Genomic DNA, 27371 nt, shown 5'->3' on the forward strand with positions numbered 1-27371 from the left:
CAGCACTGCATAATCTCCATATTGCAACACAACAAAATATGAATATCATGGTTACTCTCTGTTTTCATCAGTCCATGTGTGATGGAAATTGAGAAACAACTTCCTGTTTGCGCAAATTAAGTTAAGTCATAGGGTCATTCAGTATTAATACAGAGGATGCAGCGAGCTGTTGGTCAGAAAAGATGTAGACAATGCTGTGATCTGTGTCAAAAGCAAAACCTATTTTCTATGGAAAACTAGAGCATACCATAGAAATACTGCTGTAAAACACTACTGCCAAAATACATGGAAATGGGAATACATACCAAAATATCCATAATATAAATGTGTTAGTTAATTATTTATTAGTTCCTCAAGAGTATTAGATCTGGTTCTGATTCTGAATAAGGACTACTGGTATAGATGTTGAGTAGCCTATGACAAATTGTTATGCATCAAGCAGTGGGTCCGTCGCTCTGTGGGCTATTGTGTGACGCATCCTCTCCTCTCATGGGACAACCTACATCCAGCCATTGACCGGCGCTGTCGGGTAGCTAATAATAAAGGCGATGCCTTGTCTGCTAACTGAGTCATCCGGTCCATTGAAGTCAAACGGGCGCTCCTCTTTGCCTATTGTTACCGCTACCGGCCCGAAGTGTTGTCTTCTTTTGAAGCGCCACGTCCTTTTTCCTGCCAGCGGACTTAATTCCAGGTGTTCAATGAATCACGGGGATTGAGGTTTCACAGAATTGAGCTGCAGCGAACAGTTAGTTGACCGTTCGTCAAAGATGGCTGGAGCTCCTGTTAGGTCAGCGACTTCGCAGTCAGGCAAGATGAAAAAGGACGAATCTTTCCTTGGAAAATTAGGAGGAACGCTGGTTAGAAAGAAGAAGTCCAAAGAAGGTAACATATGCTTAATTCCCTAAAGCGTGACGTTATACATTGTCATTATACCACACATTTGTGTATCCGTTTTATTCCCCGCTGTCCATGGTGCTGCAATTTACGTTTCCCATCAATACATTATATTGACAAGGGTCTAAATGTAGGATATGACTTCATAAAACCTTTTTAGTTGGAATAAAGAACAACAACCGGGTTGCATGAGCCACATCTTTGTCAATTATTTCTCATCTTTATTTCAAGCCATTGAAATGGCTATGATCAGAAGTAGCCTACTATTATAAAACATTGGACTTCAATACAAATCATACATGCCATGGCAAGTCTTTTAACTGTTAAACTTTGTGTACATAAAAAAAAAACTCTCAACCTTGGGAAGTTTCAAAGTGAATACTCAATGTAAGCAAGTAAAAACAAAGCCACAAAGAAAGTAGACTGGCAAGTGGCATTCCTCATGATGTAATAAACATAAATAGATCAGATGGTCATCACCTATGCCAAGAATGCAAGGTTATTAAGATAAGGAGTAAGAGGATTACTTTCCCATGATGTTTACTTTCTCTTCTCTTTTGAATAAGGTTTGGTCTGTCCTAGTTGTGCAGTTTCACTTTTTCATTTATTTACCAAGCTATTTTGAAGCCCACTTCCCAACTCTCTGTCTAGTATGAACAGCTGCAAGATTTGGCCCCTGTGTGTGTGTGTGTGTGTGTGTGTGTGTGTGTGTGTGTGTGTGTGTGTGTGTGTGTGTGTGTGTGTGTGTGTGTGTGTGTGTGTGTGTGTGTCAGTCCCTCCCTGCCTGGCCATGTGTTTGTCATTCTCTATATAAGAAACTCTAAAGGCAGGAAAATGGAGGCTAGGTTGTAATTGCTGTGGAACCCCAGTAAATTCCAGTCATCAACACTCAGTACCTCCTATATGTGTTCTGGGCACGTGCTCTATTAAGGGGGAATAGATTTCCTGAAGGTAAAGCTCATGTTCCCTGTTTGTTACTTATACCACAGCTAAAGAGTGCCCCTTTGTGGTGACTGGTGAAAGTGATGATAGCCCTGGCCTGGGGGGATGGAAGAACAGTTTCAAGACAGCACTCTGTGATAAATGCAGAATAAAAAAATAAAAGTAGATGTATTCAGTGAATGATTGAAAGGTGTAGCCAGGTCAGTTTGGTTGTAGTCTTTTTAACTAAGAAAGATCACAACCAGACAAAACGAGTTAGCTGAGTGGTATAGGCCTAACTGTACATTCACTGGGTAATTACTTTAGGCACTTTCTATATTAAATTTCGCTCTTTGGGAAATTGCCTTTCATCTCTGTGTATCCTGAAGGGGTACCTGAGAGAGCTTGTTGCCTACAAAAAAAATCAAAATGAAAACCACACATTCAGTACTCTATGATTTGCCCAATAAGTGTGCAAGTTGCAACTCTCAGTTTGAGACTATGAACAGCAGCTTGTGATCAAGGCCAAATACACATTATAACGCCTTCTGAAGAAAATAAATGTCTGTTATAATAGCTGTATTACTGCTATGTGTTGAACTCAGATTCCTGCTGTGTGTGCCGGACCTAGATATCATGTGTTTGTGACTGTTTCTGCAGATAAACAGAAAGGAAGCATCTCTCTCCCTGATGTGTTCTTTTAAGGCTAGTGTCAATCACCACTGCACTGGACTTTAGAGTGATAATAGTCAGTAAAAAGTGCTAGTCATGGCCTTAAATTGATTATAATGAAGAGTGTATCCTTACTGTCTCCATTATGTCTTAATGGGTGTGACTGAGGGAAATATTATTTCAGTGTTACAGCAATGTCTACCTCAGAAAGTACTCCCACAAGTAAGTTATTTTTTGTTTCACATATTTTAGTTTCAGCATAATATTTTTCGTTCTAGTCTATGTAGTAAATATATAATCTAGAAATGATTTGCCGGAGAAGCTATAGAGAAATACTTTCCCTGTGAAAATGAGTATCAAAAGCCCATTTATTCAGTGTAATTTGAGAAGTTAGTTAGGTGACCGACTGCATTTCCCCTGCAAATGTAAAAAATAAATGAATGTTTGTATAATACAGTCAGTCACCTAACTAACTTCTAAAATTACACTGAATAAATGGGCTTTTGATATGTCCCCAGCACTCATTTTCACAGGGAAAGTATTTGTATAACACAGAGGACAATTTAAACATTAAATTATTTATATTTTTATATATATTTTTTTAATGATATATAGTTCCAGTCAAAAGTTTGGACACACCTACTCATTCCAGGGTTTTTCTTTATTTTTACTATTTTCTACATTGTAGAATAATAGTGAAGACATCAAAACTGAAATAACACATATGGAATCATGTAGTAACCAAAGAAGTGTTTACACACAATACCCCATAATGTCAAAATGGAATTTTGTTTGTAGACATGTTTAGAAATGTATACAAAATTAAAATCTGAAATGTCTTGAGTCAATAAGTGTTCAACCCCTTTGTTATAGGAAGCCTAAATAAGTTCAGGAGTAAAAAAGGTGCTTAACAAATCGCATAATAAGTTGGATGAACTCATTCCATGTTCAATAATAGTGTTTAACATGATTTTTGAATGACTAACCCATCTCTGTACCCCACACATACAATTATCTGTAAGGTCTCTCAAGCGAGTAGTGAATTTCAAGCAAGGATTCAACCATAAAGACCTCGCAAAAAGAAGGCACCGATTGGTAGATGTGTAAAAAAAAAAAGAATAATAAGCAGATGCTGAATATCCCTTTGAGTGGTGAAGTTATTAATTAGGCTTTGGATGGTGTATCAATACACCCAGTCACTACAAAGATACAGATGTCCTTCCTAACTCAGTTACCGGAGAGGAAGTAAACTGCTCAGGGATTTCACCATGGTCAATAGTGATTTTAAACAGTTAAAGAGTTTTTAATGGTTGGGATATGAGAAAACTGAGTACGGATCAACATTGTAGTTACTCAACAATAATAACCTAAATGACAGAGTGAAAAGAAGGAAGCCTGTACAGAATAAAAAATATTCCAAAACATGCATCCTGTTTGCAACAAGAAACACTATAGTAATTCTACAAAAAAATGTGTCAAATGAATTAACTTTTTGTCCTGAATACAAAGCGTTATGTTTGGGGCAAATCCAACACAACACATCACTGACTACCGCTCTTCATATTTTCAAGCATGGTGGTGGCTGCATCATGTTATTGGTATGTTGTCATCGGCAAATACTATAGTTTTTTGGGGGGATAAAAAGAAACGCCATACAGCTCTAAGCACAGGCAAAATCCTAGAGGAAAACCTGGTTCAGTCTGCTTTCCAACAGACACTGGGAGATGAATTCACCTTTCAACAGGACAATAACCTAAAACACAAGGCCAAATATACACTGGAGTTGCTTACCAAGATGACATTGAATGTTCCCGAGTGGCCTAGTTACAGTTTTGACTTGAATCGGCTAGAAAATAAATCTATGGCAAGACTTGAAAATGGCTGCCTAATAATGATCAACAATCAACTTGACAGAACTTGAATGATTTAAAAAGAGTAATGGGCAAATATTATACAATGCACTTAGAGAATTACCGAAAAAGACTCACAGCTGTAATTGCTGCCAAAGGCGCTTCTACAAAGTAATGACTCAGAGGTGTGAATACTTACACTACCGTTCAAAAGTTTGGGGTCACTTAGAAATGTCGTTGTTTTTGAAAGAAAAACACGTTTTTTGTCCATTAAAATAACATCAAATTGATCAGAAATACCTCTAGTTTGAGAAACAGACGCCTCATAAGTCCTCAACTGGCAGCTTCATTAAATAGTACCCGCAAAACACCAGTCTCAACATCAACAGTGAAGAGGCGACTCCGGGATGCTGGCCTTCTAGGCAGAATTGCAAAGAAAAAGTCATATCTCAGACTGGCCAATAAAAATAAAATATTAAGATGGGCGAAAGAACACAGACACTGGACAGAGGAACTCTGCCTCGAAGGCCAGCATCCCGGAGTCGCCTCTTCGCTGTTGATGTTGAGACCGGTGTTTTGCGGGTACTATTTAATGATAATAATAATCATTTACAACATTAACATTGTCTACACTGTATTTCTGATTAATTTGATGTTATTTTAATGGACACATTTTTTTTGTTTTTCTTTCTAAAACAAGGACATTTCTAAGTGACCCCAAACTTTTGAACGGCTGTCACGATCGTCTTATGGTGGAAGAGAGGAGGACCAAAGCGCAGCGTGGTTAGAATACATTATTCTATTTATTGAAGACGAAAACGAAGAACACTATACAAACTAATCAAAAAAATAAACGACGACCGTGAAGCTATATAAACAATGTGCTAACATGCAACATAGACATAGACAATCACCCACGAACTACCTAATGAATATGGCTGCCTAAATATGGTTCCCAATCAGAGACAACAATAGACAGCTGTCTCTAATTGAGAACCAATCTAGGCAACCATAGACATACATACACCTAGACCAGACACTGCCCCATAAACATACAAACCCCTAGACAATACAAAACACATACATCCCCCATGTCACACCCTGACCTAACTAAAATAATAAAGAAAACAAAGATAACTAAGGCCAGGGCGTGACAACGGCACTGTATGTAAATGACATATTTCTGTATTTAATTTTCAACAAATTTGCAAACATTTCTAAAAACACGTTTTCACATTGTCATTATGGGTATTTGTGTGTAGATGAGTGAGACATTTTTTTAATTTAATACATTTTGAATGCAGGCTGTAACACAACAAGATGGTGGAATAAGCCAAGGGGTATGAATAGTTTCTGGCACTGTGTATATACAGTATATATATTTTAACTGTCTCTTGGCAGTTATAGAGAAATAGAGAAATATAGAGATGTAGAGAAATATTTGATTGCGATAGTTTTCTCAGTTGAAATGATGTTCCTTTATGTAATGTTATTTCTGAAGCCTGATAAGTGTTATCAATCAGTGAAGGTTTACCAGTAGTAGAGTCAGCATGACTGTCATCATAGTCAACTGAAAGCTCTGAATAGCCCAGGCCAGGGTTGTGACATGGTCATCTCAGCTCTGGACAGTGGGCGTGTATGGATTCTGTGTCCGTTTAGTCACTCACGCCTATGCTGCCTGCCCGACATAAATAACCTGGGCTAAATTTAAGGCCTTGCCTGTCTCACTGAGGCATAAATAACTTTCCCCGGGTCACAGTAAATCAAGTTCCCTCAGGGGGCACGGGAACCTTGTTGTACGTTGAAAATCTACTGAGATATAAGGAGATGTAAGCTTTTCATCTTCATAGAATGGGTATATTTAGATGATATTTACACCATGAATTTGACACACTTTACCTCCAGCTTACAACTAAATTGCTTGTGGTATGTTGTTGTTTTTGTCGATTGACTGCAGTCTTCTGCCTACTCTACTCTGCTAATGGTCTTAACCATGACAGGTGTTTCATATAATGCCTGCAAAGAAGCTGGCTGGTGATTTATTTCACTGCAAGGCCGGGGGTAGAACTGAGTTAGTGTAATTATATTAAGACGAATACTTTTAGCGCACGATTCATTGTTCAATGCAGCAAAACAGATTAAAGGCCCAGTGCAGTCAAAAATGATCTTAGGCTTGTGTGCGGCTGCTCGGCCATGGAAACCCATTTCATGAAGCTCCTGATGAACAGTTAATGTGCTGATGTTGCTTACCAGAGGTAGTTTGGAATCGTGTTGCAACCGAGGACAATCGATTTTTACACGCTTCAGCACTCGGCGGTCCCGTTCTGTGAGCGTGTGTGGCCTACCACTTTGCGGCTGAGCCGTTGTTGCTCCTAGACATTTCCACTTCACAATAAGAGCACTTACAGTTGACCGGGGCTGCTCAACGGTGCCACGTTGAAAGACACTGAGCTCTTCAGTAAGGCCATTCAATCAATCAATCACATTTATTTATAAAGCCCTTTTTACATCAGCCGATGTCACAAAGTGCTATACAGGAACCCAGCCTAAAACCCCAAACAGCAAGCAATGCAGATGTACAAGCACGGTGGCTAGGTAAAACTCCCTAGAAAGGCAGGAACCTAGGAAGAAACCTAGAGAGGAACCAGGCTCTGAGGGGTGGCCAGTCCTCTTTTGGCTGTGCCGGGTTGAGATTATAACAGTACATGGCCAAGATTCTACTGCCAATGTTTGTCTATGGAGATTGCATGGCTGTGTGCTCGATTTTATACTGAAATATATACTGAATATACTGAAATAGCCAAATCCACTAATTTGAACTGCTGTCCACATACTTTTGTATATAGTGTATATTTACACACTATGAGGTTAGAATAATACTGTGACATTTAGAAAATTATGATAATGCCCTTTTAGTGTAGGAAATGTCAGCCTGTTGTGGTGGGATGGAGTTTTGGCCTGCCTGGTAAAATCACCAGGTGGTAAATTCTTTAATAGACCAATAAGAAAGAGAGTTCCAAACCTCTCTGCCAACAACAGCTGGTTTTCCACCCAGACAACTCCCATGCAGTCCTAGCAAAATTATTTATTGGGAAATTGCTAAGATGCTATTTTTGTTTCTTTTTGATCATTTTAATTGAAAACGATCACAGTAAGTTACTTAATTGTTACCAGGAAATTATTTGATATTGAGATAAAAACAGCTGCATTGGACCTTTAAGACCTGAAAGCAACGCTGATAGCATAAGGACGAAGTTGTACACTAAAGAACATCTCTAACCAAGAAAGATAGCCTGTTGGGTTTTTCATATGTAGCTTACCTCTGATTATCATATAAACAAAAAACAGGAACATCACACTGCTGTCTGAGTTTATTCAGCATTAGACTGTTCTCCTATATGTTATGATAGTTTAATCATATTGTGTTACTCTGCACCTTCCTACGCAGTACTGCTGCTGCTAGATTGGGTACACAAACACAACATGGTCCACGTCAGTGCAGTAGTGTAGTGTAGTAGTATCCATGCTCTCTGTCCTGCCCTGTGTTGTCTGTAGCGTCCCAGGGGTTAGTTAGGTAGTGTTCTGCTATTGTGGTTGCAGTTCCTTTCCTGCCCTGGTAATCCCCCCCCCCCCCCATCCTATTTTATCTAACCCGTAACCCTAAACCTAACTCCTAACCCTTGACCCTAATTCTAACCCTAACCCTAGTTGTAACCTAGTTTTACTATCCTTGTGGGGACTTTGGGGGATTTTAGGTCCCCACAAGGATAGAAGAACCAACACACACACACACTCATACACCCACCCCTCCTCTGCTCCTGTAACTGGACCGCAAGGGTGGGGGGGTTGTGACAGAAATAAACACGTGATGACGCCTCGGCCACTGCCTAGTCCCACCGGGCAGGACCTCACACACACTCTCACACACACACTCTCTCTACCACTATACCTTCACTTCGCTGCTACTCTCTGAGCACCTCTGGGATCCCTGGGCTAATTTCTGGAGACATGGCGGGCCTACTATGTGGGACCAAGAGGAAGAAACAAGGTAGTTCTGTTTGACATGGTGGGATTGGCTGGAAGGGCTGGCTGCTTATGGAACTCTGATTTATGAATGGGGAAGCATGCCCTGTACCGTATTTACATTTTGTGAGTGCTGCTGGTATGTTGCTGTTTAGGGACCTGTTCGTGTTTGTGTTTTGATATGAGAAATGCATGCTGAATATTTTTTCTTCAGTTTCCAAGTAACTGGGGAGTAATCCAGATTCAGCTTCGGTTGTGATCTATTGACACATTACATTTCTATGGCAGTATTATTTGGCTATATTATATTATATTATTGTTTGGGAGGGCTTTGGTCAAATCCTTAACAGTAATTTTCACTCATTCGATTGTATCACAGATGTACTGGACAGAGTCACAGTGGGAGGAAATAGCACAATTATGATGAAATGCAGGACTGTAATTATCAAGGAAATGCTGATCTGGTGTGTGATGCAGGCAGGCCCGCTGGCTTGTGGTTGAGCTCTACAGCAGGGCAAATCAGATAGGACATCTTTACAAACTACAGAGGACTACTCCTCTCTCCAACATCAACAACATCCCTTTTCTGCATACCATAAATGTGCTGTCTGCTGTTTTCTGCCGCAGAGGAAGATGAAAGGAATGTAGCCATTAGGGTTGGAGGCCTAAATGTAGACTCTAGCCACATCCCAGAGGTAAAGTCAGCCTGTGTCAGTGAAGGTGAATCAAAGCTCAGCTCAGCAACAGATTGGTTTGGCTTCATCTTGTGGTTTGTTTACAGCCTAGTCTCGGGAACCCAGGATCAAATATTACATGCGCTTAACAGTCACAAGAGACTGTTTACATCCTCAGTGATCAGCGAATTCATGTTGATGCGTCCTATTGAGTGCTTGTTATCATCAATTCACTAATAGAGTCATTAGATTTCTGGATTAGTATTAGTGTAGAACTACCCATGGAGAAGGTGTGGCGTCGGTCTTAGGCTCCAGGCAGTGTGTTAATCCCCCCCTCACACCAGACAGTTGGGTAGACACGCACGCACGCACAGACACACACACACAGGAGCCCACCGCTGCCACCCTTAGACAGCTGTGGGGTGTGCTGTGTGTGTGTCCTCTCACTGAGCTTTAATAGAATGGAAAATATAAATATCTTCACGTGTGTGTGTGTGTGTGTGTGTGTGTGTGTGTGTGTGTGTGTGTGTGTGTGTGTGTGTGTGTGTGTGTGTGTGTGTGTGTGTGTGTGTGTGTGTGTGTGTGTGTGTGTGTGTGTGTGTGTGTGTGTGTGTGTTAGGCTCTCTGATAACAGATCTACACCTGAAACTTGAGCTGTACGTTGTTGTTTCTTCTACTCCACAGAGCCATTTACTTTATGTTAGTATTCTTGTCTTTCCTTATTTTTGTTATGTTGTTGTCGTGGCGATTGGACGATGTACACCATGCGTATCCCGTACATACGACTAATACAATTTGAAACTGAAGGTGTGTGTATGTGTGTGGTGGGGGTCACTCTGAGGTTAATGCTATTGATTAAACTTGTTTATCTAATGCTGGGTCCTCTCTGTTGTCCCTGTCCCCAGTGAGTGACCTTCATGAGGAGGGGAAGAATGCCATCAACACTCCCATGCTGCCCTCTGGGACTGAAATCCACCCTGAGGACACCATGCTGGGTAACAATAACTCCTAAAACTCAAACCTTTACCCGAAAACTAACCTTCATACGCACAACATGTTTCTGTGTTGCTCGGTAACACCAACTCAAACTCCTAATGCTAACCTCAATACATACAGTACACTCCCATAGGAGAACCCTTTTTGGTTCCTGGTAGAACCCTTTTGGGTTCCATGTAGAACCCTCTGGGGGAAAGGATTCTACTTGGAATGTCTCTGTAGGCCTCCTGGACAAACCACAGGCTCTCTCATCTACAGAATCTTATGTATCCAAAACTGTTGTGCCATTTGTTGTCATTCCACTTCAGTCTTGTAGGTGTATTGGTCACTGACTTCTGATGCCTTTGGTGGACTGTTGATGACACTTTTGGCCTTTGGTGACAATTGTACTCGTTGGTGCCTGAGGGTTATGAGGTTATGTCTGGAGACCTTACTGAAGTTGATTGGGGGTGACTTCTGGGCACTCTGGGAACTAATTTTGTCTGTGAGTGACCTTTGGTGGAAGAGGAAATGAAAGAGCAATGTGCAGGGGTGGAGTTAGCACAACACCCTGTGTCTTAATAATTCCGCTCATCACCAATCTGATTCACTCTATGATTTAAGATAACTGTGCTCTCTAAAGGAGAAGAGGACTGAGTGTGTGTGTGGGGGTTGGGTGGGCATGTTGAAGTCTTCGAATGTGTCAGAATATGTGTTCACTTCCATCATGTATTAGTTGGATCCCTCTGGCTTCACAGCTGAGTGTCTTTCTCCAATCATGCCTTTCTTAGAAGAGAATGCTGAGAGGAACATGCTGGATCCGACCTCAAGGGAGAATCCAAAATTCAAAGATCTTCAGAGGGTATGTGTCTTATGCAAAGCTTAGTATTTCTTTCTGTATACTGTAGATCAAACACCGGTAACAGATCCAAACCTGAAACTTCAACTGTATGTTCTTGTTCCTAGGTATTGATAGACTGGATCAACAATGAGCTGGAAGAGGACAGGATCATCGTCAAAGGCTTGGAGGAGGATTGCTATGATGGACAGGTGCTTCAGAAATTATTTGGTAAGGAAGAATTAGTTTGGACTTTGTGTAGTGTCTGTGGCTGAACTTGTGTTTGATCGTTTGTACATCAAATTATAGAGTTGAAGAAGTAACTTTGCAGTACACAGTATTTGGATGAATGTTGTAGTATACAGATTTGCATAACCGTGTAACTCCTCTCTCCCGGTGACAGAGAAGCTGTCTGGGCGTAAGCTGAACGTGGCTGAGGTGACCCAGTCAGAGATAGGACAGAAACAGAAGCTCCAGACGGTACTGGAGGCCGTCAACGAGCTGCTCCGGCCTCACGGCTGGTCCATCGAGTGGAGCGTCGACTGTGAGTTGTCCACTAAGCCCTGAAAATACAGTAATTCAATATCCAGTTTGACACACAGGACTAACGTAAGGGTTCACAGACCATCAGACACATACTTTTACACAATCGCTACTACAGATCAGTTCTGTTATGGCATCTTTAAAGTCTTTAAAGAGATACATTATCTTCTCGTTGAATATTACCATAGGCACTGTATTTAACCTGATTTATAGTAGTACTGAACTGTATTTCACTTGATTTATAGTAGTACTGAACTGTATTTAACCTGATTTACAGTAGTACTGAACTGTATTTCACTTGATTTACAGTAGTACTGAACTGTATTTCACCTGATTTACAGTAGTACTGAACTGTATTTCACCTGATTTATAGTAGTACTGAACTGTATTCCACTTGATTTACAGTAGTACTGAACTGTATTTCACCTGATTTACAGTAGTACTGAACTGTATTTCACTTGATTTACAGTAGTACTGAACTGTATTTCACTTGATTTATAGTAGTACTGAACTGTATTTCACCTGATTTACAGTAGTACTGAACTGTATTTCACTTGATTTACAGTAGTACTGACCTGTATTTCACCTGATTTACAGTAGTACTGAACTGTATTTCACCTTATTTCACCTGAATTACAGTAGTACTGAAGTGAATATAGCACACCATTCAACCATGGTAAAGTCATTCTAGCCATGGTAATTCAAAGTGATGTCACGGCTCACAACGTCCTCTTCTGGTCTCCTCTGCCGTCCACAGCTATCCATGCTAAGAACCTGGTGGCCATAGTGTACCTGCTGGTGGCTCTGGCCATGCACTACCTGGCCCCCATCAGACTGCCAGAGCACGTCTCGGTACAGGTGGTGGTGGTCAAGGTAAGGAGACACAGCACACATTGACATCTATTATCTATTATACGTCGTGATGATGACTCGTTGACCTGTGTTGGTGGTTTTGATTGTTTTAGAAAAGAGAAGGCATACTGCAGACGTCTCATGTGACTAAGGAGCTGACGAGCACTACAGAGTATGTACTACCGTTATATCGGTTGTATGTTTTCAGTTTCCGTGGAAGTCCTTACAGTATACAGGTGTAACAATTCTGCTTTTCTTTATCTTCTTTTTAGGATGATGATGGGTAGATTTGGTGAGTACTTGTTGGTTGAACATTGAGGTCAGTTGTAAAATTTGATTATTGTGGAGTTTTTTTTATTATTGTTATCTCCTGTTTCTCAGAAAGGGATGCATTTGACACCCTCCTGGATCATGCACCGGACAAGCTCAATGTTGTGAAGAAGGTAAAATATTTGAAGAGAGATTCAAACTTGCAGAATGCATTGTGTTTGGTTCCGTCATACTTTACGCTTCGTTCTTTTTATCCCTCTCTCCATCAGTCCCTCATCACCTTTGTGAACAAACACCTGAACAAGCTGAACCTGGAGGTCACAGAGTTGGAGTCACAGGTTAGAAATCTGATGATGCTTTATTTAAATACACAACAGCTCAATCAATATAACATACTGTAGCTACTGGGCATAAGATACAGTGAGTTTTCCTCCATATCGTCATGTGGTTTTTATATTCTTGTGTCCAGTTTGCTGATGGTGTGTACCTGGTGCTGCTGATGGGACTGCTGGAGAACTACTTTGTCCCCCTCTACAACTTCTTCCTCACACCAGAGAACTTTGAGCAGAAGGTAGTTAGGATTATTAGAAGTGGTGTTTCTCTGTAAGTGGTGGACTTGTAGATGTGGTCATTCTTTAGTCGACTGTTAGCAGTTTCCTCCGGTTGATCCTCTCCCCTGGTTCCCCTCAGGTTCACAACGTGGCATTTGCCTTTGAACTGATGCAGGACGGAGGCCTGAAGAAACCCAAAGCCAGGCCAGAAGGTATAGTAGAAAGCCAGTAACACATGGTGGGGGAATGCAGGTAGTGTGAATTCAGTTGGAAAGGGACGCTTGATTTAGGTAGACTGTGCATCGGAGAGCTTGACACATAAGCAGCTGTAATGCCGTAGATGTCCAATAGGTGTAGCTGTTGCCTCACTTTAGATACTTGAACATTGGTGTATGTCTAAGCCAGCCTTTGACCCAGACACCCAACCTAACCCCGCCAGCTCTTATCATTCTGAATATAAAGTCTCACAAGATGTGTGGGTGTTTTCATTTTTTATTTTTGCATACTAATATTACCCAGAATCAGTCAAGCAGCATGAACTACCTTGACTTGCCTATTTTTGTGTGTGTGTGTTTGTGATCTTTCCTCTGGGAGCAGTTTGTTTATTTGTTTTGAATAACTTTTGACTTATTTTGTGTTGTCTTGTTTGGTTCTAGACGTTGTGAACTTGAACCTGAAGTCTACCTTGAGGGTGTTGTACAACCTGTTCACCAACTATAAGAACTCTGAGTGATGTCTACCTGCCACGCACAGTCACAGCCACAGTACAGTGTGAGGAGAATGAAGGCACTGTGTTTGTGCTACCTTCACACTGGCTGATGTCTGAACCCCTGAGGAATCCACTGGGACTAAACCAAAGGCCCACCCTTGTATCAGTGGGATGGCCTGAAGAGACTCGGAATGTTTGTATTTAATCTCCCCAATGACAGTATTTAAATCCTCCTTTATGCTAACCCTACCCAAGCACACGTATGTTTCATGTTTTAGTACATGTTTTAGGTTCATGCAACTGGAAAACATGGGTTTGTATTTTATGCAAAAAAAGCCACTACTGCTTTATAAGATAATATTTATGATCCACTGTTGCAATTGCTAAGACTTGCTGTATATCATATCTCAGAAAGCTTTGTACATTATTCCCATATCATTATTATGGTATTATTACTACATCTATTGTTCTATTGTATGTTGCCATTCCAAAGTATGATATGAATGAATTCTAACAGTACTTTTAGATTTCTCCGATTGTTTATATGGACAGGTTCAAGCCATATTTCTTACCCGATGCTGACCCTGTTGCCTTTCGCCTTAAGTGCCATGTTATTCTCTTCCTACTGTACCCGAGAGAGCCACAAAGCATTGTGGTATTAACCTGCCCTTCAGACGATTCCCAGTAGACCGTCCGGAGAACAGCTAGCGAGGCTCTCCACCGCGATGTAGCAGAGAGTGAGAGACCAGAGAGCTGCTTGTGGCCTACAGGAGTCCACTCATGCATTTTAGACTGAGGGTAAATTATTAAGAGGGATGAGTCAAGTCTGATCGCCAGGAGAACAACTTGTCTCACTGCTTGTATGTATCTGCCTTGATGTCTGTCTATCCCAAAATAAATGTTTCAACTCAGACAGCGTATGTTGCTTTAATTATACACTTCATACATGTACGTTAGCTTTCTTAGTTTGCCTTCAAAGTGAGTCAGAAGTAGGGTGTAGATTAGAACTCCGCATCACAAACCCTCTGGATCCGGTTTAGCAAAGGAATTATGGGGTTATTTTAGGACCCTGTCTTTATTTTCTTGTCTATTTCCTTGGTTACCATGGCGACCTCCCCTTTCCTAAATCTCCCTTTCCTCTCTAGGTGATGGCGTCTGTGTTTTTCTCTGCTCCTCTGACGTGGAGATGGAGCACATGCAGTGTGTTGTCTCTGTCTCTCTCTGTCGATGATTGTGGAGTGCTGGAGGACAGACAACAACCAACTGATACAGCCAGCTTCCAAAGGGAATGTGTGATAGGGTTGTCAGTGAGCCATACAGTAGAGCTGTCCTGTTCGTTTGGGCCTCCTGTGTGTTTGCTAAGAGAACGCTTTCACTTCTATGAGGTGAAGTGACCTCACTTTTACCGGTCTGCGCTCTATCCTAATGCTCTAAACTATAAGTTTTGACCACTAAGCGTCATATACAAGACCTTTCCTCAGAACGCACTCTGAACTGTGTGTAGCAAAACCACAGTTATAAAAGAGGAAGTGCTCACTACTTACTTCCTTCCGCATCCTCTCATTTTTATTTTTACCCGTTTATTCCTTCATTCTTCCTTTTTGTTTCTCATAGAAATGTTTAATTGGTCCTGAATTGGACGAAGTTTGTTTGTGCTGTTATCCCGTGGCATGTTTCTGGAGAACTGCTTGTCAGATTGGGTGTACTTCTTTTTGTAGCACGGCTATTTGGATTGATTTAGTGTTGACGTCAGTCAGGAAGCTGTACACACGAGTTCCCCTATTCTGTCTGCTTGCTGCTACTGCTCTGAAGGTAAGGTTTACTGGATAAAACATTTTTGGTGTGCCTCCGGGGGAAAGTTTGTGTCAACTTCAGGCAGAGAATCTCTAAGGAGAGGAGTGGACTACACACACAGACGGCACAGTGAAGCTACACTCTAGTCTCAGGGAGACACTTTGACATATTGTTGGTCACAGTGCATCCCAGTCAGGTTAGTCTACTGTCAGAAGGCCTTCCTCTTAACTTGTTTCTGTTCTGTGTTGTTTTGGGGCCCAGAATCCAAATAAAATATCCAGAGAGACGATTGCATGCAGCATGGTAGTGGGACTTCACAGGAAGTTATGGGGTATATATCCATTTGCCCGTTTGTTCACTTGTGTGGGCTCAGCTTAGGCAGAAGTGAACTCACAGAGAAGGAAGTAACCAAATCAAATACCAGAATTGTTTCAGTCTTCACATCGGAGGTTTGAAATGGTCCCTTACATGAATTGAATTTGAACTATCATTGACACTGTCTGCTTCACTGATACCAGAAGCACTGTGTTCATATTTTGCTCCCTATAGGGGATATGGAGGACTTTCCTGATATGTACCAGGGGAAAGACCCTGAGGACATTGAATCTTTCCAGGGTAAGTCTACATTCAACTGTACTCAAGCTCAGGCAAACTGTTTGATTTTATATTTTCTTTCCAAAATGGTTGTCAAGCAGTAGACTCAACTGAACAGTTTGCACGTTGAAACAGGTGAGAGGAGGAAGATCATTCAGCCGACATCTTTGAAAGATCCCAAACTTGAAAAGCTGAAATCGGTACGATTGATCTCTATTTTAGAATTCATGTTCCAACACCAGCCACAACATTATCCTAAATGTATTATCTATCATCAAAGCCCATAATAACACCATTGATACACTATACTACTATACTCTAGGGCCATGTTACCCCAGGGTCGTATGGGCAGAAAAGTCATTACAAAGAAAGCCTCTGATTGCATATTCATTAGGGTATGCTGAACCATTAAACCCTCTTGTGTGAGAGGTGGGTCGACCAGTACGTCTTCATTAGAGATGATGGTAGACAGATCACGGAGTTGTTGCTAGGCCCAGATAGATGTTGCCAGGGCACCTTCTCCCTAAGCCCTCAGAGAGGATTTGAAATAGAAAAGATGCTTATGGAATAAATTCAAGTAAAATGAAATAATTGTCTTCATCAATTAGATGAGCGTGCAACAGTGTAGGCATAAAAGTGTTGGAAAGAGAAAACCACGGAGTCTTTCTGGCCCTTGTAATCCCACATCTGCTCTCTTTAACGCCTCAATAACACACCAACCAGTCTCTTACTCATGAATAATTGAATAGAGACATAGGTGGAAATTGCAATAGGAATCCTTTGATATCATAACATCAGAGTCTGCTCTGAATAGACCAGTAAAGGTCATGTATACAAAGATTTACCACAATAGATCAGTGGAGGCTGCTGAGGGGAGAACGGCTCATAATAATGGCTGGAAGGGAGAAAATGGAATGGTATATGGTATCAAAAACAGGGTTTTCATATGTTTGATTCCATTCCATTCACTCTATTACACTCCATTCCCGACATTATTATGAGCCGCCCTCCCCTCAGCAGCCTCCACTGCAGTAGATAGTACGGTACTGATCTCTGCACCCAGAACCAAATATCTTTGTTGGTACATTTGGTACATTTCTGTAACAGTAGCTACGTCAAAAGAGACTAATACAGTACTATAGCAGGCAATTAATATCACTGATTATAACTTACTGTTATCATGAACCTTGGTCTTCACAGGTTTTGGTTAACTGGATCAACAGTACTTTGAAAGAGGAACACATTGTAGTGCAGAGTCTAGAAGAGGATATCTTTGATGGCCTAATACTCCATCACCTCCTTGGTGAGACACACGCACACACACACTCTCTCTCTCTCGCTCTCCGTATGTGCTTGGCCTTTACCTGTGCTCTTCACAGGGAGGTTAGCTGGAGTGCTTCTGTCTGTGGAGGAGATAGCGGTGACCAGTGCTGCTCAGACACGCAAGCTGGAGGTCATCCTGGAGGCCCTGAATGAGAAACTGGGGCTACAGGACAGCTCTCTCAGCAGGTGGAGTGTCAAACGTGAGTCACATTCACAATACAACCCCGCAAACAAAACCAAGTCCTTTGGACGTCCACTGTTGGCTGGGAAAGCTACACAACACTGCTGTTCCCCTCAGAGCCATGTTTGGCTAAGGGACTCTTCAATGGAATTTGATGGTGAAGCTACAGTATAACCCCAGTCTGCTGACACCTACTGAGAGGGATTATTGTAGGGGAAAAGGCAGCCCCACGGGGTGCAGTGTTAATCATCAGTGGGGCTGGAGATTAGTTGGTGTTGTGTTGCCAACAAGATTGACTGCACGGGGCTTTGGTATGGTGTTCAAGCAGGTTGACTCTCCCTTCATTCCCTTCCTTCTCTGTCAGTCATCCACAACAAAGACTTGCTGGCCACTCTCCATCTTCTGGTTGCCATGGTGAGGTGCTTCCAGCCTAATCTGGAGCTTCCCCCAAATGTCAGAGTGGAAGTTGTCCTGTTGGAGGTGAGTTTGGTGTCAAATGAATGGTACTTTACCCTAAATCAACCTAAAAAAAAGACTTCCCTGTTCAATAAAGTTGTGCTCTCACTTCAGGTCAACAGAAGTGGAATCAAATCAGAAAAGGAAATAGAGATTCTTACAGATGAAAGGTTGGTAAATTATTTCCGATTATGTTGTTGTGTCCAATTACAGTTGCATGTTCTTCAGAGAAGGGATTCTGTTTCAGAAGATAGAATATTCACTTAATTTGCTGTCTACTTCAACAGCGATTCAACTACAGACTCCCTGAGCAGTTCAGACAGTGAGTAAGATATGCAGGGTCACCTTTGCAGTACTGTGCTGTCGTTTATCCAGGACATTGCAGAGATAAAGCCTCTCCTTCCTGTCTCTTCATCCAGGTGAGGATCCCATTGAGCAGCTGCTGAAGCTGGAACCCCACAAGATCAACACAGTAAAGCGGGTAAATAACAAAATATGGGTCTTCCATCCCTGCTGACCTGTTCTGTAGTCTTAACCATTGCATTATTAGACAGAGGATTGATTTTAGGACTAGAGTATATATTGTCTAGCTACACTGGTCCTGATTCAGGGAGAGGCTGATTTGTGTGAACAATGCCTCTGATTGCTCATACTGTGTATGACTGAATGAGCATTGCACCGACCCTATACAACTGTAATATGGTCTCATTAGAATATGTCAACACAGTGACATTGAATGTTGTTCTTATATACTGTATATATGCAGTGTAGTTGGAAAGTATTCAGACCCCTTAACATTTTATTGTTTTACAGCCTTATTCTAAAAATGTTCCCCTCATCAATCTGCACACAATACCCCATAATGACAAAGCAAAAACAGGTTTTAGAAATGTTTGCTAATGTACTAAAAACAACAACTGAAATATCACATTTATATAAGTATTCAGACCCTTTACTCCCCTAAAGCACCTTTGACAGAGATTACAGCCTTGCGTCTTCTTGGGTATGACGCTACAACCTTGGCACACCTGTATTTGGGGAGTTTCTCCCATTCTTCTCTGCAGATCCTCTCAAGCTCTGTCAGGTTGGATGGGGAGCGTCGTTGCACAGCTATTTTCCGGTCTCTCCAGAGATGTTCGATCGGGTTCAAGTCTGGACTCTGGTTGGGCCCACTCAAGGACAGTCAGACACTTGTCCCAAAGCCACTCCTGCGTTGTCTTGGTTGTGTGCTTAGGGTCGTTATCCTGTTGAAAGGTGAACCTTCACCCCAGGCTGAGGTCCTGGGTGCTCTGTAGCAGGTTTTCATCAAGAATCTCTCTGTACTTTGCTCCGTTCATCTTTCCCTCGATCCTGACTGGTCTCACAGTCCCTTCCGCTGAAAAACATCTCCACAGCATGATGCTGCCACCACCATGCTTCACCATAGAGATGGTGCCAGGTTTCCTCCAGACGTGACACTTGGCATTCAGGCCAAAGAGTTCAATATTGGTTTCATCAGACCAGAGAATCTTGTTTCTCACGGTCTGAGAGTCCTTAGGTGCCTTTTGGCAAACTCCAAGAGGGCGTCATGTGCCTTCTCCTGAGGAGTGGCTTCCATCTGGCCACTCTACCATAAAGGCCTGATTGGTGGAGTGCTGCAGAGATGCTTGTCCTTCTGGAAGGTTCTCCCATCTCCACAGAGGAACTCAGGAGCTCTGTCAGTGACCATCAGGTTCTTGTTCACCTCCCTGACCAAGGCCCTTCTCCCCCATTTGCTCAGTTTGGCCGGGCGGCCAGCGCTAAGAAGAGTATTGGTGATTCCAAACTTCTTCCATTTAAGAACGATGAATGCCACTGTGTTCTTGGGGACCTTCAATGCTGCAGAACTTTCTAAAAACCTGTTTTCACTTTGTCATTATGGGGTGATGAGGGGAAAAAAGCAATTTCATTAATTTTAGATTAAGGCTGTAAAATAACAAAATGTGGGAAAAGGGAAGAGGTCTGAATACTTTCTGAATGCGCTGTATATACTACATGATCAAAAGTATATGGACACCTGTTTGTCGAACGTCTCATTCCAAAATCATGGGCATTAATATTGAGTTGTTCCCCACTTTGCTGCTATGACAGCCTCCACTCTTCTGGTCTGGGAAAGCTTTCCACTAGATGTTGAAACATTGCTGTGGGGACTTGCTTCCATTCAGCCACAAGAGCATTAGTGAGGTCGGACATTGATGTTGGGCGATTAAGCATGGCTCGCGGTCAGCGTTCCAATTATTCTCAAAGTAGTTCGATGGGGTTGAGGTCAGGGCTCTGTGCAGGCCAGTCAAGTTCTTCCACACCAATCTCGACAAACCCTATCTGTATGGACCTCGCTTTGTGCACGGGGGCATTGTTATGCTGAAACAGGAAAGGGCCTTCCCCAAACTGTTGCCACAAAGTTGGAAGCACAGAATCGTCAGAATGCCATTTTATGCTGTAGCGTTAAGATTTGTCTTCACGGGAACTAAAGGGCCTTGCCCGAACCATGAAAAACAGCTCAGAACATTATTCCTCCTCCACCAAATTTTACAGTTGGCACTATGCATTCGGGCAGGTAGCTTTCTCCTGGCATCCACCAAACCCAGATTCGTCCATCGGAATGCCAGATGGTGAAGCGTGATTCATCACTCCAGAGAACACGTTTCCACTACTCCAGAGTCCAATGGCAGTGAGCTTTACACCAGTCCAGGCGATGCTTTGCATCGTGCATGGTGATCTTAGGCGTGTGTGTGGCTGCTCTGCCATGGAAACCCCCGGACGAACAGTTCTTCATTGCTTCCAGAGGTAGTTTGAACTTGGGAGTGAGTGTTGCATCCGAGGACAGATGATTTTTTAAAATTTTAAAATTATTATTATTATTATTTTTTGCCCCTTTTCTCCCCAATTTTCGTGATATCCAATCGCTAGTAATTACTATTTTGTCTCATCACTACAACTCCCGTACGGGCTCGGGAGATGAAGGTCGAAAGCCACGCGTCCTCCGAAGCACAACCCAACCAAGCCACACTGCTTCTTAACACAGCGCGCCTCCAACCCGGAAGCCAGCCGCACCAATGTGTCGGAGGAAACACCGTGCACCTGGCCCCCTTGGTTAGCGAGCACTGCACTGCGCCCGGCCCGCCACAGGAGTCGCTGGAGCGCGATGAGACAAGGATATCCCTACCGGCCAAACCCTCCCTAACCCGGACGACGCTAGCCCAATTGTGCGTCGCCCCATGGACCTCCCGGTCGCGGCTGGCTGCGACAGAGCCTGGGCGCGAACACAGAGACTCTGGTGGCGCAGCTAGCACTGCGATGCAGTGCCCTAGACCACTGCGCCACCCGGGAGGCCCCTGACAGATGATTTTTACGCGCTCAGCCCTCGGCGTTCCCGTTTTGTGAGCTTGTGTGGCCTACCACTTCGCGGCTGAGCCGTTGTTGCTTTTTCTTAATTGAAGAATAATAGTGAAGACATCAAAATTATGAAATTAACATATGGAATCAATTCTTGACTGAGGGACCTTACAGATATTGTATATATGGGGGACAGAGGAAGGGATAGTCATAAACAAATCATGTCAACCCCTATTATTTCACACAGAGCGAGTCCATGTAACTTCTTATGTGATTGGTTAAGCCACATTTTACTTCTGAACTAAGTTTGGCTTGCCTAAACAAAGGGGGTGAATACTTATGCAACGACTATATTCTAGTTATTGAAGTTTTATACATACTTTTCTTTTCACTTTGACATTATGGATTATTTTGTGTAGATCAATGACAAAAAAAACAACAATTAAATCTATTTCAATCCCACTTTGTAGCACAACAAAATGGGAAAAAATCCCAGTGGGGTGAATACTTATGATACCCACTGTATATACCATTTAGCAGACACTTTTATTCAAAGCGACACGGCTACAGAGGTTAAAATGTCAACACCTTTCTAAAGTGATAGGTCTGTAATCCTATATCTTTCTATTATAGGCCATCATGCACTTTGTCAACAAGAAGATGTCAACCTTGGGACTACAGGTGACAGACATGGAGAAACAGGTTTGTTTTACTGTAGAAAGGGTTTGGCCATTCTGTTTGGATGGGTATTAATTGAGCACTACCAGTGTTGTGAATTGAAAGGTGATTGATCTGTTTCCTTTCAGTTACATCACACCACACGCATTTGGGTAAGAACCAACTGACGGTGTTCTTTATTCATGTAGTTTTCAGATGGTGTTATTCTCCTGCTGCTGATTGGACAGTTGGAGGGCTTCTTTGTTCCTCTCTATGACTTCAACATCACCCCAGTCAACACTACTGAGATGGTAAGGATCTCCTATGTCCCAGGACTCCTTCTTTGGGAGGAATCATGTTCTGGAGGCTGCTCTGCCTCAAAGGAAGAATGTATGTGATTGTATGGCTCAATGGTAAGGGCGGAGCTTACGTATGATACAGTGAATGGAACAAATATCACATTTTGGCCTACAATGATATTCTGACAGCAGCGGAACAATTAGATCCAATGTGTTAATAATTTGAAATCCAAACAGATAAGTATAAACAGATAAGTATAATCAAATAAAATCAAATAAAATCAAATTTTATTGGTCACATACACATGGTTAGCAGATGTTAATGCGAGTGTAGCAAAATGCCTGTGTTTCTAGTTCCGACCGTGCAGTAATATCTAACAATTAATCTAACAATACCACAACAACTACCTTATACACACAAGTGTAAAGGAATGAATGAGAATATGTACATATAAATATATGGATGAGCGATGGCCGAACGGCATAGGCAAGATGCAGTAGATGGTATAGAGTACAGTATATACATATAAGATGAGTAATGTAGGGTATGTAAACATTATATGAAGTGGCATTGTTTAAAGTGACTAGTGTATTATGTTATTCACTGTACTCCTGTGTGAGATGGAGATAACGTTGCCCCGGTGTGTCAGTCATCTGCATGTGTCATGGCCTGCTATGTCTCTCACCTCACTCTCTCTGGTCTAGCTGCAGAATGTGACCGTGGCCCTGGACCTCCTGAATGACACAGGGCTACCCACGACCAACATTGAGCCCCAAGGTAAGTGTGCTCATTTTCTGTGGCACCCATAGTTGACCTACGCATATTGTCTCACCAACTTGGAGCCAAATGGGTCTTGTAATAGTGCACTTAGAGTAGGAGATAGAGGGGCTTGAGGAGACTATCTAAAAATATCACATCCACATGTATCCTACTGTAAGTGAATATATCTTTGTAATAGGAAGTTTGACCAAGATTGCTCTGGGCTGTAATTTTCACATCACAGTAATGGCGCTGTGAGACAGAATTGTTAAACTAAATCAGAAGATTTCCTGTATCATAGCCATTTATCTGGGCAATAGCGGTATGCCACTGTTCATATGTCGAGTGGAAGCCAGGATTTGTGTTGATAGTTTGAGTTAAGCCGCATCACTACGCACGGGGATATAAAGGGATAGCTGGGATTCCGTTGGAATTTTCATGAATATGATGAATATGATGATTATCGCCCTGGATGATTGGCTGAGGGTTTGTCCCAAATGGCAACCTATTCCCTATATACAGATGTAGGATCTTGATCTCCCTGTTGCAGGAAATGTAACACTTTAAGTGTATTTGAGGTTTAATAAGGCTTCTGAAGTTTGTAATTTCCACAAATTTTCAGACTTGATTTTCCTTTAAGGAAAATGCACCAACCCTTACAAAAATATTCATTGATTAAAATCCACATAATAATTCACATTTCCTGTTGCTGCAGGATTAGAGAGCACTAGTTTTGAGTTCTATTGGGACTCAGGCCCACTCTGAGGTCATAATAATTTATTTAGAGGCTCTCTCAGGGAGGAAACCTCTATTTGTTAGTTGTTGATAGACAAATATCATGCAATGCCAAACTGACAAGAGGCTAGAAGTGTGCGTGTGTGTACATACTGTACACTGTTAATAAAGAAGCGCTAAGCATTTACTTTTATTGTAAATTATTATAAAAGAAGCTGGTTAATTTGCCTGGCAGCATAACCTGTAATTTGAAAGTAAAGCTTTGAGTTGATAAATGTTAATGGTTGGGCCGGTACAACTCATTTAACCCAGAAGCAAGAGACAGATTTAATAGATTTTTTAGCGTACTTTTAATTACGGGCACATTTCTGTGATGGAATAAGGAATCCCACTGCTCCAGGTCTACAGCACACACCACTGTGTGCATTAATTAGGGCTCTAGCCGATCTAAATAGTTCATTTAAAGGGATACTTAGGGATTTTGGCAGTGAATTATTTTATCTACCTCCCAGAGTCGGATGAACTTGTGGATACAATTTGTATGTCTGTGTCCAGTAAAAAGGAAGTTAGAGGTAGTTTTGTGAGCCAATACTAAGTAGCATCAGCACAATGACTGGAAGTCTATGGGTATCTACTAACATGCTAGCATATATTCATAGACTTCCAGTTATTGCGCTAACGCTAGTTAGCATGGGCTCACGAAACTACCTCTAACTTCTTTCATACTGGGCACAGTGACATACAAATGGTATCCACAATTTTTTGGGGGCTGTCTTGTTAGACTTCAGTGCAGCTTTTGACATTTTTGATCATAGTCTGGTGCTGGAAAAATGTATGTGTTATGGCTTTACACCTCCTGCTATAATGTGGATAAAGAGTTACTTGTCTAACAGAATACAGAAGGTGTTATTTAATGGAAGCCTCTCAAATATAATCCAGTTAGAATCAGGAATTCCCCAGGGTAGCTGTTTAGGCCCCTTGCTTTTTACAATTTTTACTAACGACATGCCACTGAATTTGAGTAAAGCCAGAGTGTCTATGTATGCGGATGACTCAACACTATACACGTCAGCTACTACAGCGACTGAAATGACTGCAACACTCAACAAAGAGCTGCAGTTAGTTTAGAGTGGGTGGCAAGGAATAAGTTAGCCCTAAATATTTCTAAAACTAAAAGCATTGTATTTGGAACAAAACACTCACTAAACCCCAAATCTCAACTAAATCTTGTAATAAATCATGTGGAAATTTACCAAGTTGAGATGACTAAACTGCTTGGAGTAACCCTAGATTGTAAACTGTCATGGTCAGAACATATTGATTCAGTAGTAGCTAAGATGGGGAGAAGTCTGTCTATAATAAAGCGATGCTCTGCCTTCTTAACAACACTTTCAACAAGGCAGGTCCTACAGGCCCTAGTTTTGTCACACCTTGACTACTGTTCAGTCGTGTGGTCAGGTGCCACAGAAAAGGACTTAGGAAAATTGCAACTGGCTCAGAACAGGGCAGCACGGCTGGCCCTTGGATGTACACAGAGAGCTAATATTAATAATGTGCATGTCAATCTCTCCTGGCTCAAAGTGGAGGAGAGATTGACTTCCTCACTTATTTTATTTCTGAGAGGTATTGACATGTTGAATGCACCGAGCTGTCTGTCTAAACTACTGGCACACAGCTCGGACACCCATGCATACCCCACAAGACATGCCACAAGAGGTCTCTTCACAATCCCCAAGTCCAGAACAGACTATGGGAGGCACACAGTGCTACATAGAGCCATGACTACATGGAACTCTATTCCACATCAAGTAACTAATGCAAGCAGTAGAATTAGATTTAAAAAACGGATTAAAAAAACACCTTATGGAACAGCGAGGACTGTGAAGCATCACAAACATAGCCACAGACATATGCATACACACACACACACACACACACACACACACACACACACACACACACACACACACACACACACACACACACACACACACACACACACACACACACACACACACACACACACACACACACACACACACACACACACACACACACAATAACATACGCACTATACATACACATGGATTCTGTACTGTAGATATGTGGTAGTGGTGGAGTAGGGGCCTGAGGGCACACAGTGTGTTGTGAAATCTGTGAATGTATTGTAATGTTTTTAAAATTGTATAAACTGCCTTCATTTTGCTGGACCCCAGGAAGAGTAGCTGCTGCGTTGGCAGCAGCTAATGGGCATCCAAAGTAAATACAAACACAAATACAAGTTCATCTGACTCTGGGGAAGTAGATAAAGGTCCTCATTGCCAAAATCAGGAAGTATCCCTTTAATTATGCATCATAAAGGGAAGAGTGATATTGTTGGATCTAATCTTACCGTTTAGATATTGATTAGATTGTATGCAAGGTTGTTTCTGGTTCAGTTTTGTGGCAGCGTCAGTAAATGCACACTATTGACCTCCATTATCAATGCTTCAGTGATGGTGAGGGGGTGACGATGCATAAATAGATGACCCTGATCACTTAATGTGTCTCTGACTGCATCTCTCCTAGATATAGTCTCTCAGGATGTGACAGCTACCTTGAAGGTCCTATATGCCCTGTTCAAGAAGCACAAAAGCGGATGAGAGTGGGAAGAACATGGACGAGGATCTTAGGAGGTGAAGATGCCAGAAGTCCTTTGCCTGGGGTGTTTTTCCCCTGGCAAGTCCAGAATCATAGGCTGATTCCCTCTGTGAAATGTTTACAGAAAAATCATATATCGATTCTATGTAAAGCTTTGTGTACTTTGTGTCAATAAAATTGTACTCTATGTGCCATAGTTTGAATAGCATGGGAAACGAATTCCCGACCACATTCAACTTTGAAGATCCAAGTAATCTCAAAGTAGTCTGAAATTGTGAGTATCCTATTGTGTTCTATGACTCTGACGCTGCTGCTCGCTGCAACAAGATATCATAGGAAAACGGCATCTTGTGACGTTTTTACAAATCGATAAGCATCACAACGTATGATGCTTATGTCAATACATTGCAGTCAATGGAAAAATATGAACTTCACAGGGTTGATGCCTAAGTGAATACATTGCATTTAATAGGGGAAGATTATTGACACAATGTGGACGCCTTTGGACATGACACCCTCGTTCTCTCTCAATTCAATTCAATTCAATGGGCTTTATTGGCATGGGAAACATACAGTATGTTAACATTGCCAAAGCAAGTGAAATAGATAATATACAAAAGTGAAATAAACAATAAAAATGAACAGTAAACATTACACTCACAGAGTTCCAAAAGAATAAAGACATTACAAATTATGTATATATACAGTCTTGTAACGATGTGCAAATGCTTAAAGTACAAAAGGGAAAATAAATAAGCATACATATGGGTTGTATTTACAATGGTGTTTGTTCTTCACTGGTTGAT

At 41.8% G+C, this 27371-nt stretch overlaps 2 protein-coding genes across 3 annotated transcripts; both read left to right on the top strand.

The window, feature by feature from the left end:
- Window positions 1-53: 53 nt before the first annotated feature.
- Window positions 54-14674, top strand: parvb (parvin, beta). Of its 2 annotated transcripts, none has more exons than XM_039017323.1 (13): window positions 54-882; window positions 9940-10029; window positions 10801-10871; window positions 10976-11078; window positions 11251-11391; window positions 12148-12263; window positions 12356-12414; window positions 12515-12534; window positions 12624-12685; window positions 12782-12850; window positions 12982-13083; window positions 13203-13275; window positions 13720-14674. In XM_039017323.1, the coding sequence occupies exons 1-13, from the start codon at window positions 768-770 to the stop codon at window positions 13794-13796; spliced, it is 1098 nt and encodes a 365-aa protein (XP_038873251.1). In that variant the 5' UTR covers window positions 54-767; the 3' UTR covers window positions 13797-14674. The 2 variants fall into 2 exon arrangements, with proteins under 2 accessions (XP_038873251.1, XP_038873252.1); XM_039017324.1 differs by lacking the exon at window positions 54-882 and adding an exon at window positions 1773-2709.
- Window positions 14675-16105: 1431 nt separating this feature from the next.
- parvg (parvin, gamma) lies at window positions 16106-27124 on the top strand. Its single transcript, XM_039016858.1, has 12 exons — window positions 16106-16181; window positions 16296-16360; window positions 17361-17463; window positions 17540-17683; window positions 18029-18144; window positions 18235-18365; window positions 18408-18442; window positions 18540-18601; window positions 22108-22176; window positions 22341-22442; window positions 23136-23208; window positions 26494-27124. The coding sequence occupies exons 1-12, from the start codon at window positions 16121-16123 to the stop codon at window positions 26565-26567; spliced, it is 1035 nt and encodes a 344-aa protein (XP_038872786.1). The 5' UTR covers window positions 16106-16120; the 3' UTR covers window positions 26568-27124.
- Window positions 27125-27371: the final 247 nt, after the last annotated feature.

This window comes from Salvelinus namaycush, chromosome 21, assembly GCF_016432855.1.
Source record: "Salvelinus namaycush isolate Seneca chromosome 21, SaNama_1.0, whole genome shotgun sequence".
Classification (NCBI taxonomy): Eukaryota; Metazoa; Chordata; class Actinopteri; order Salmoniformes; family Salmonidae; genus Salvelinus; species Salvelinus namaycush.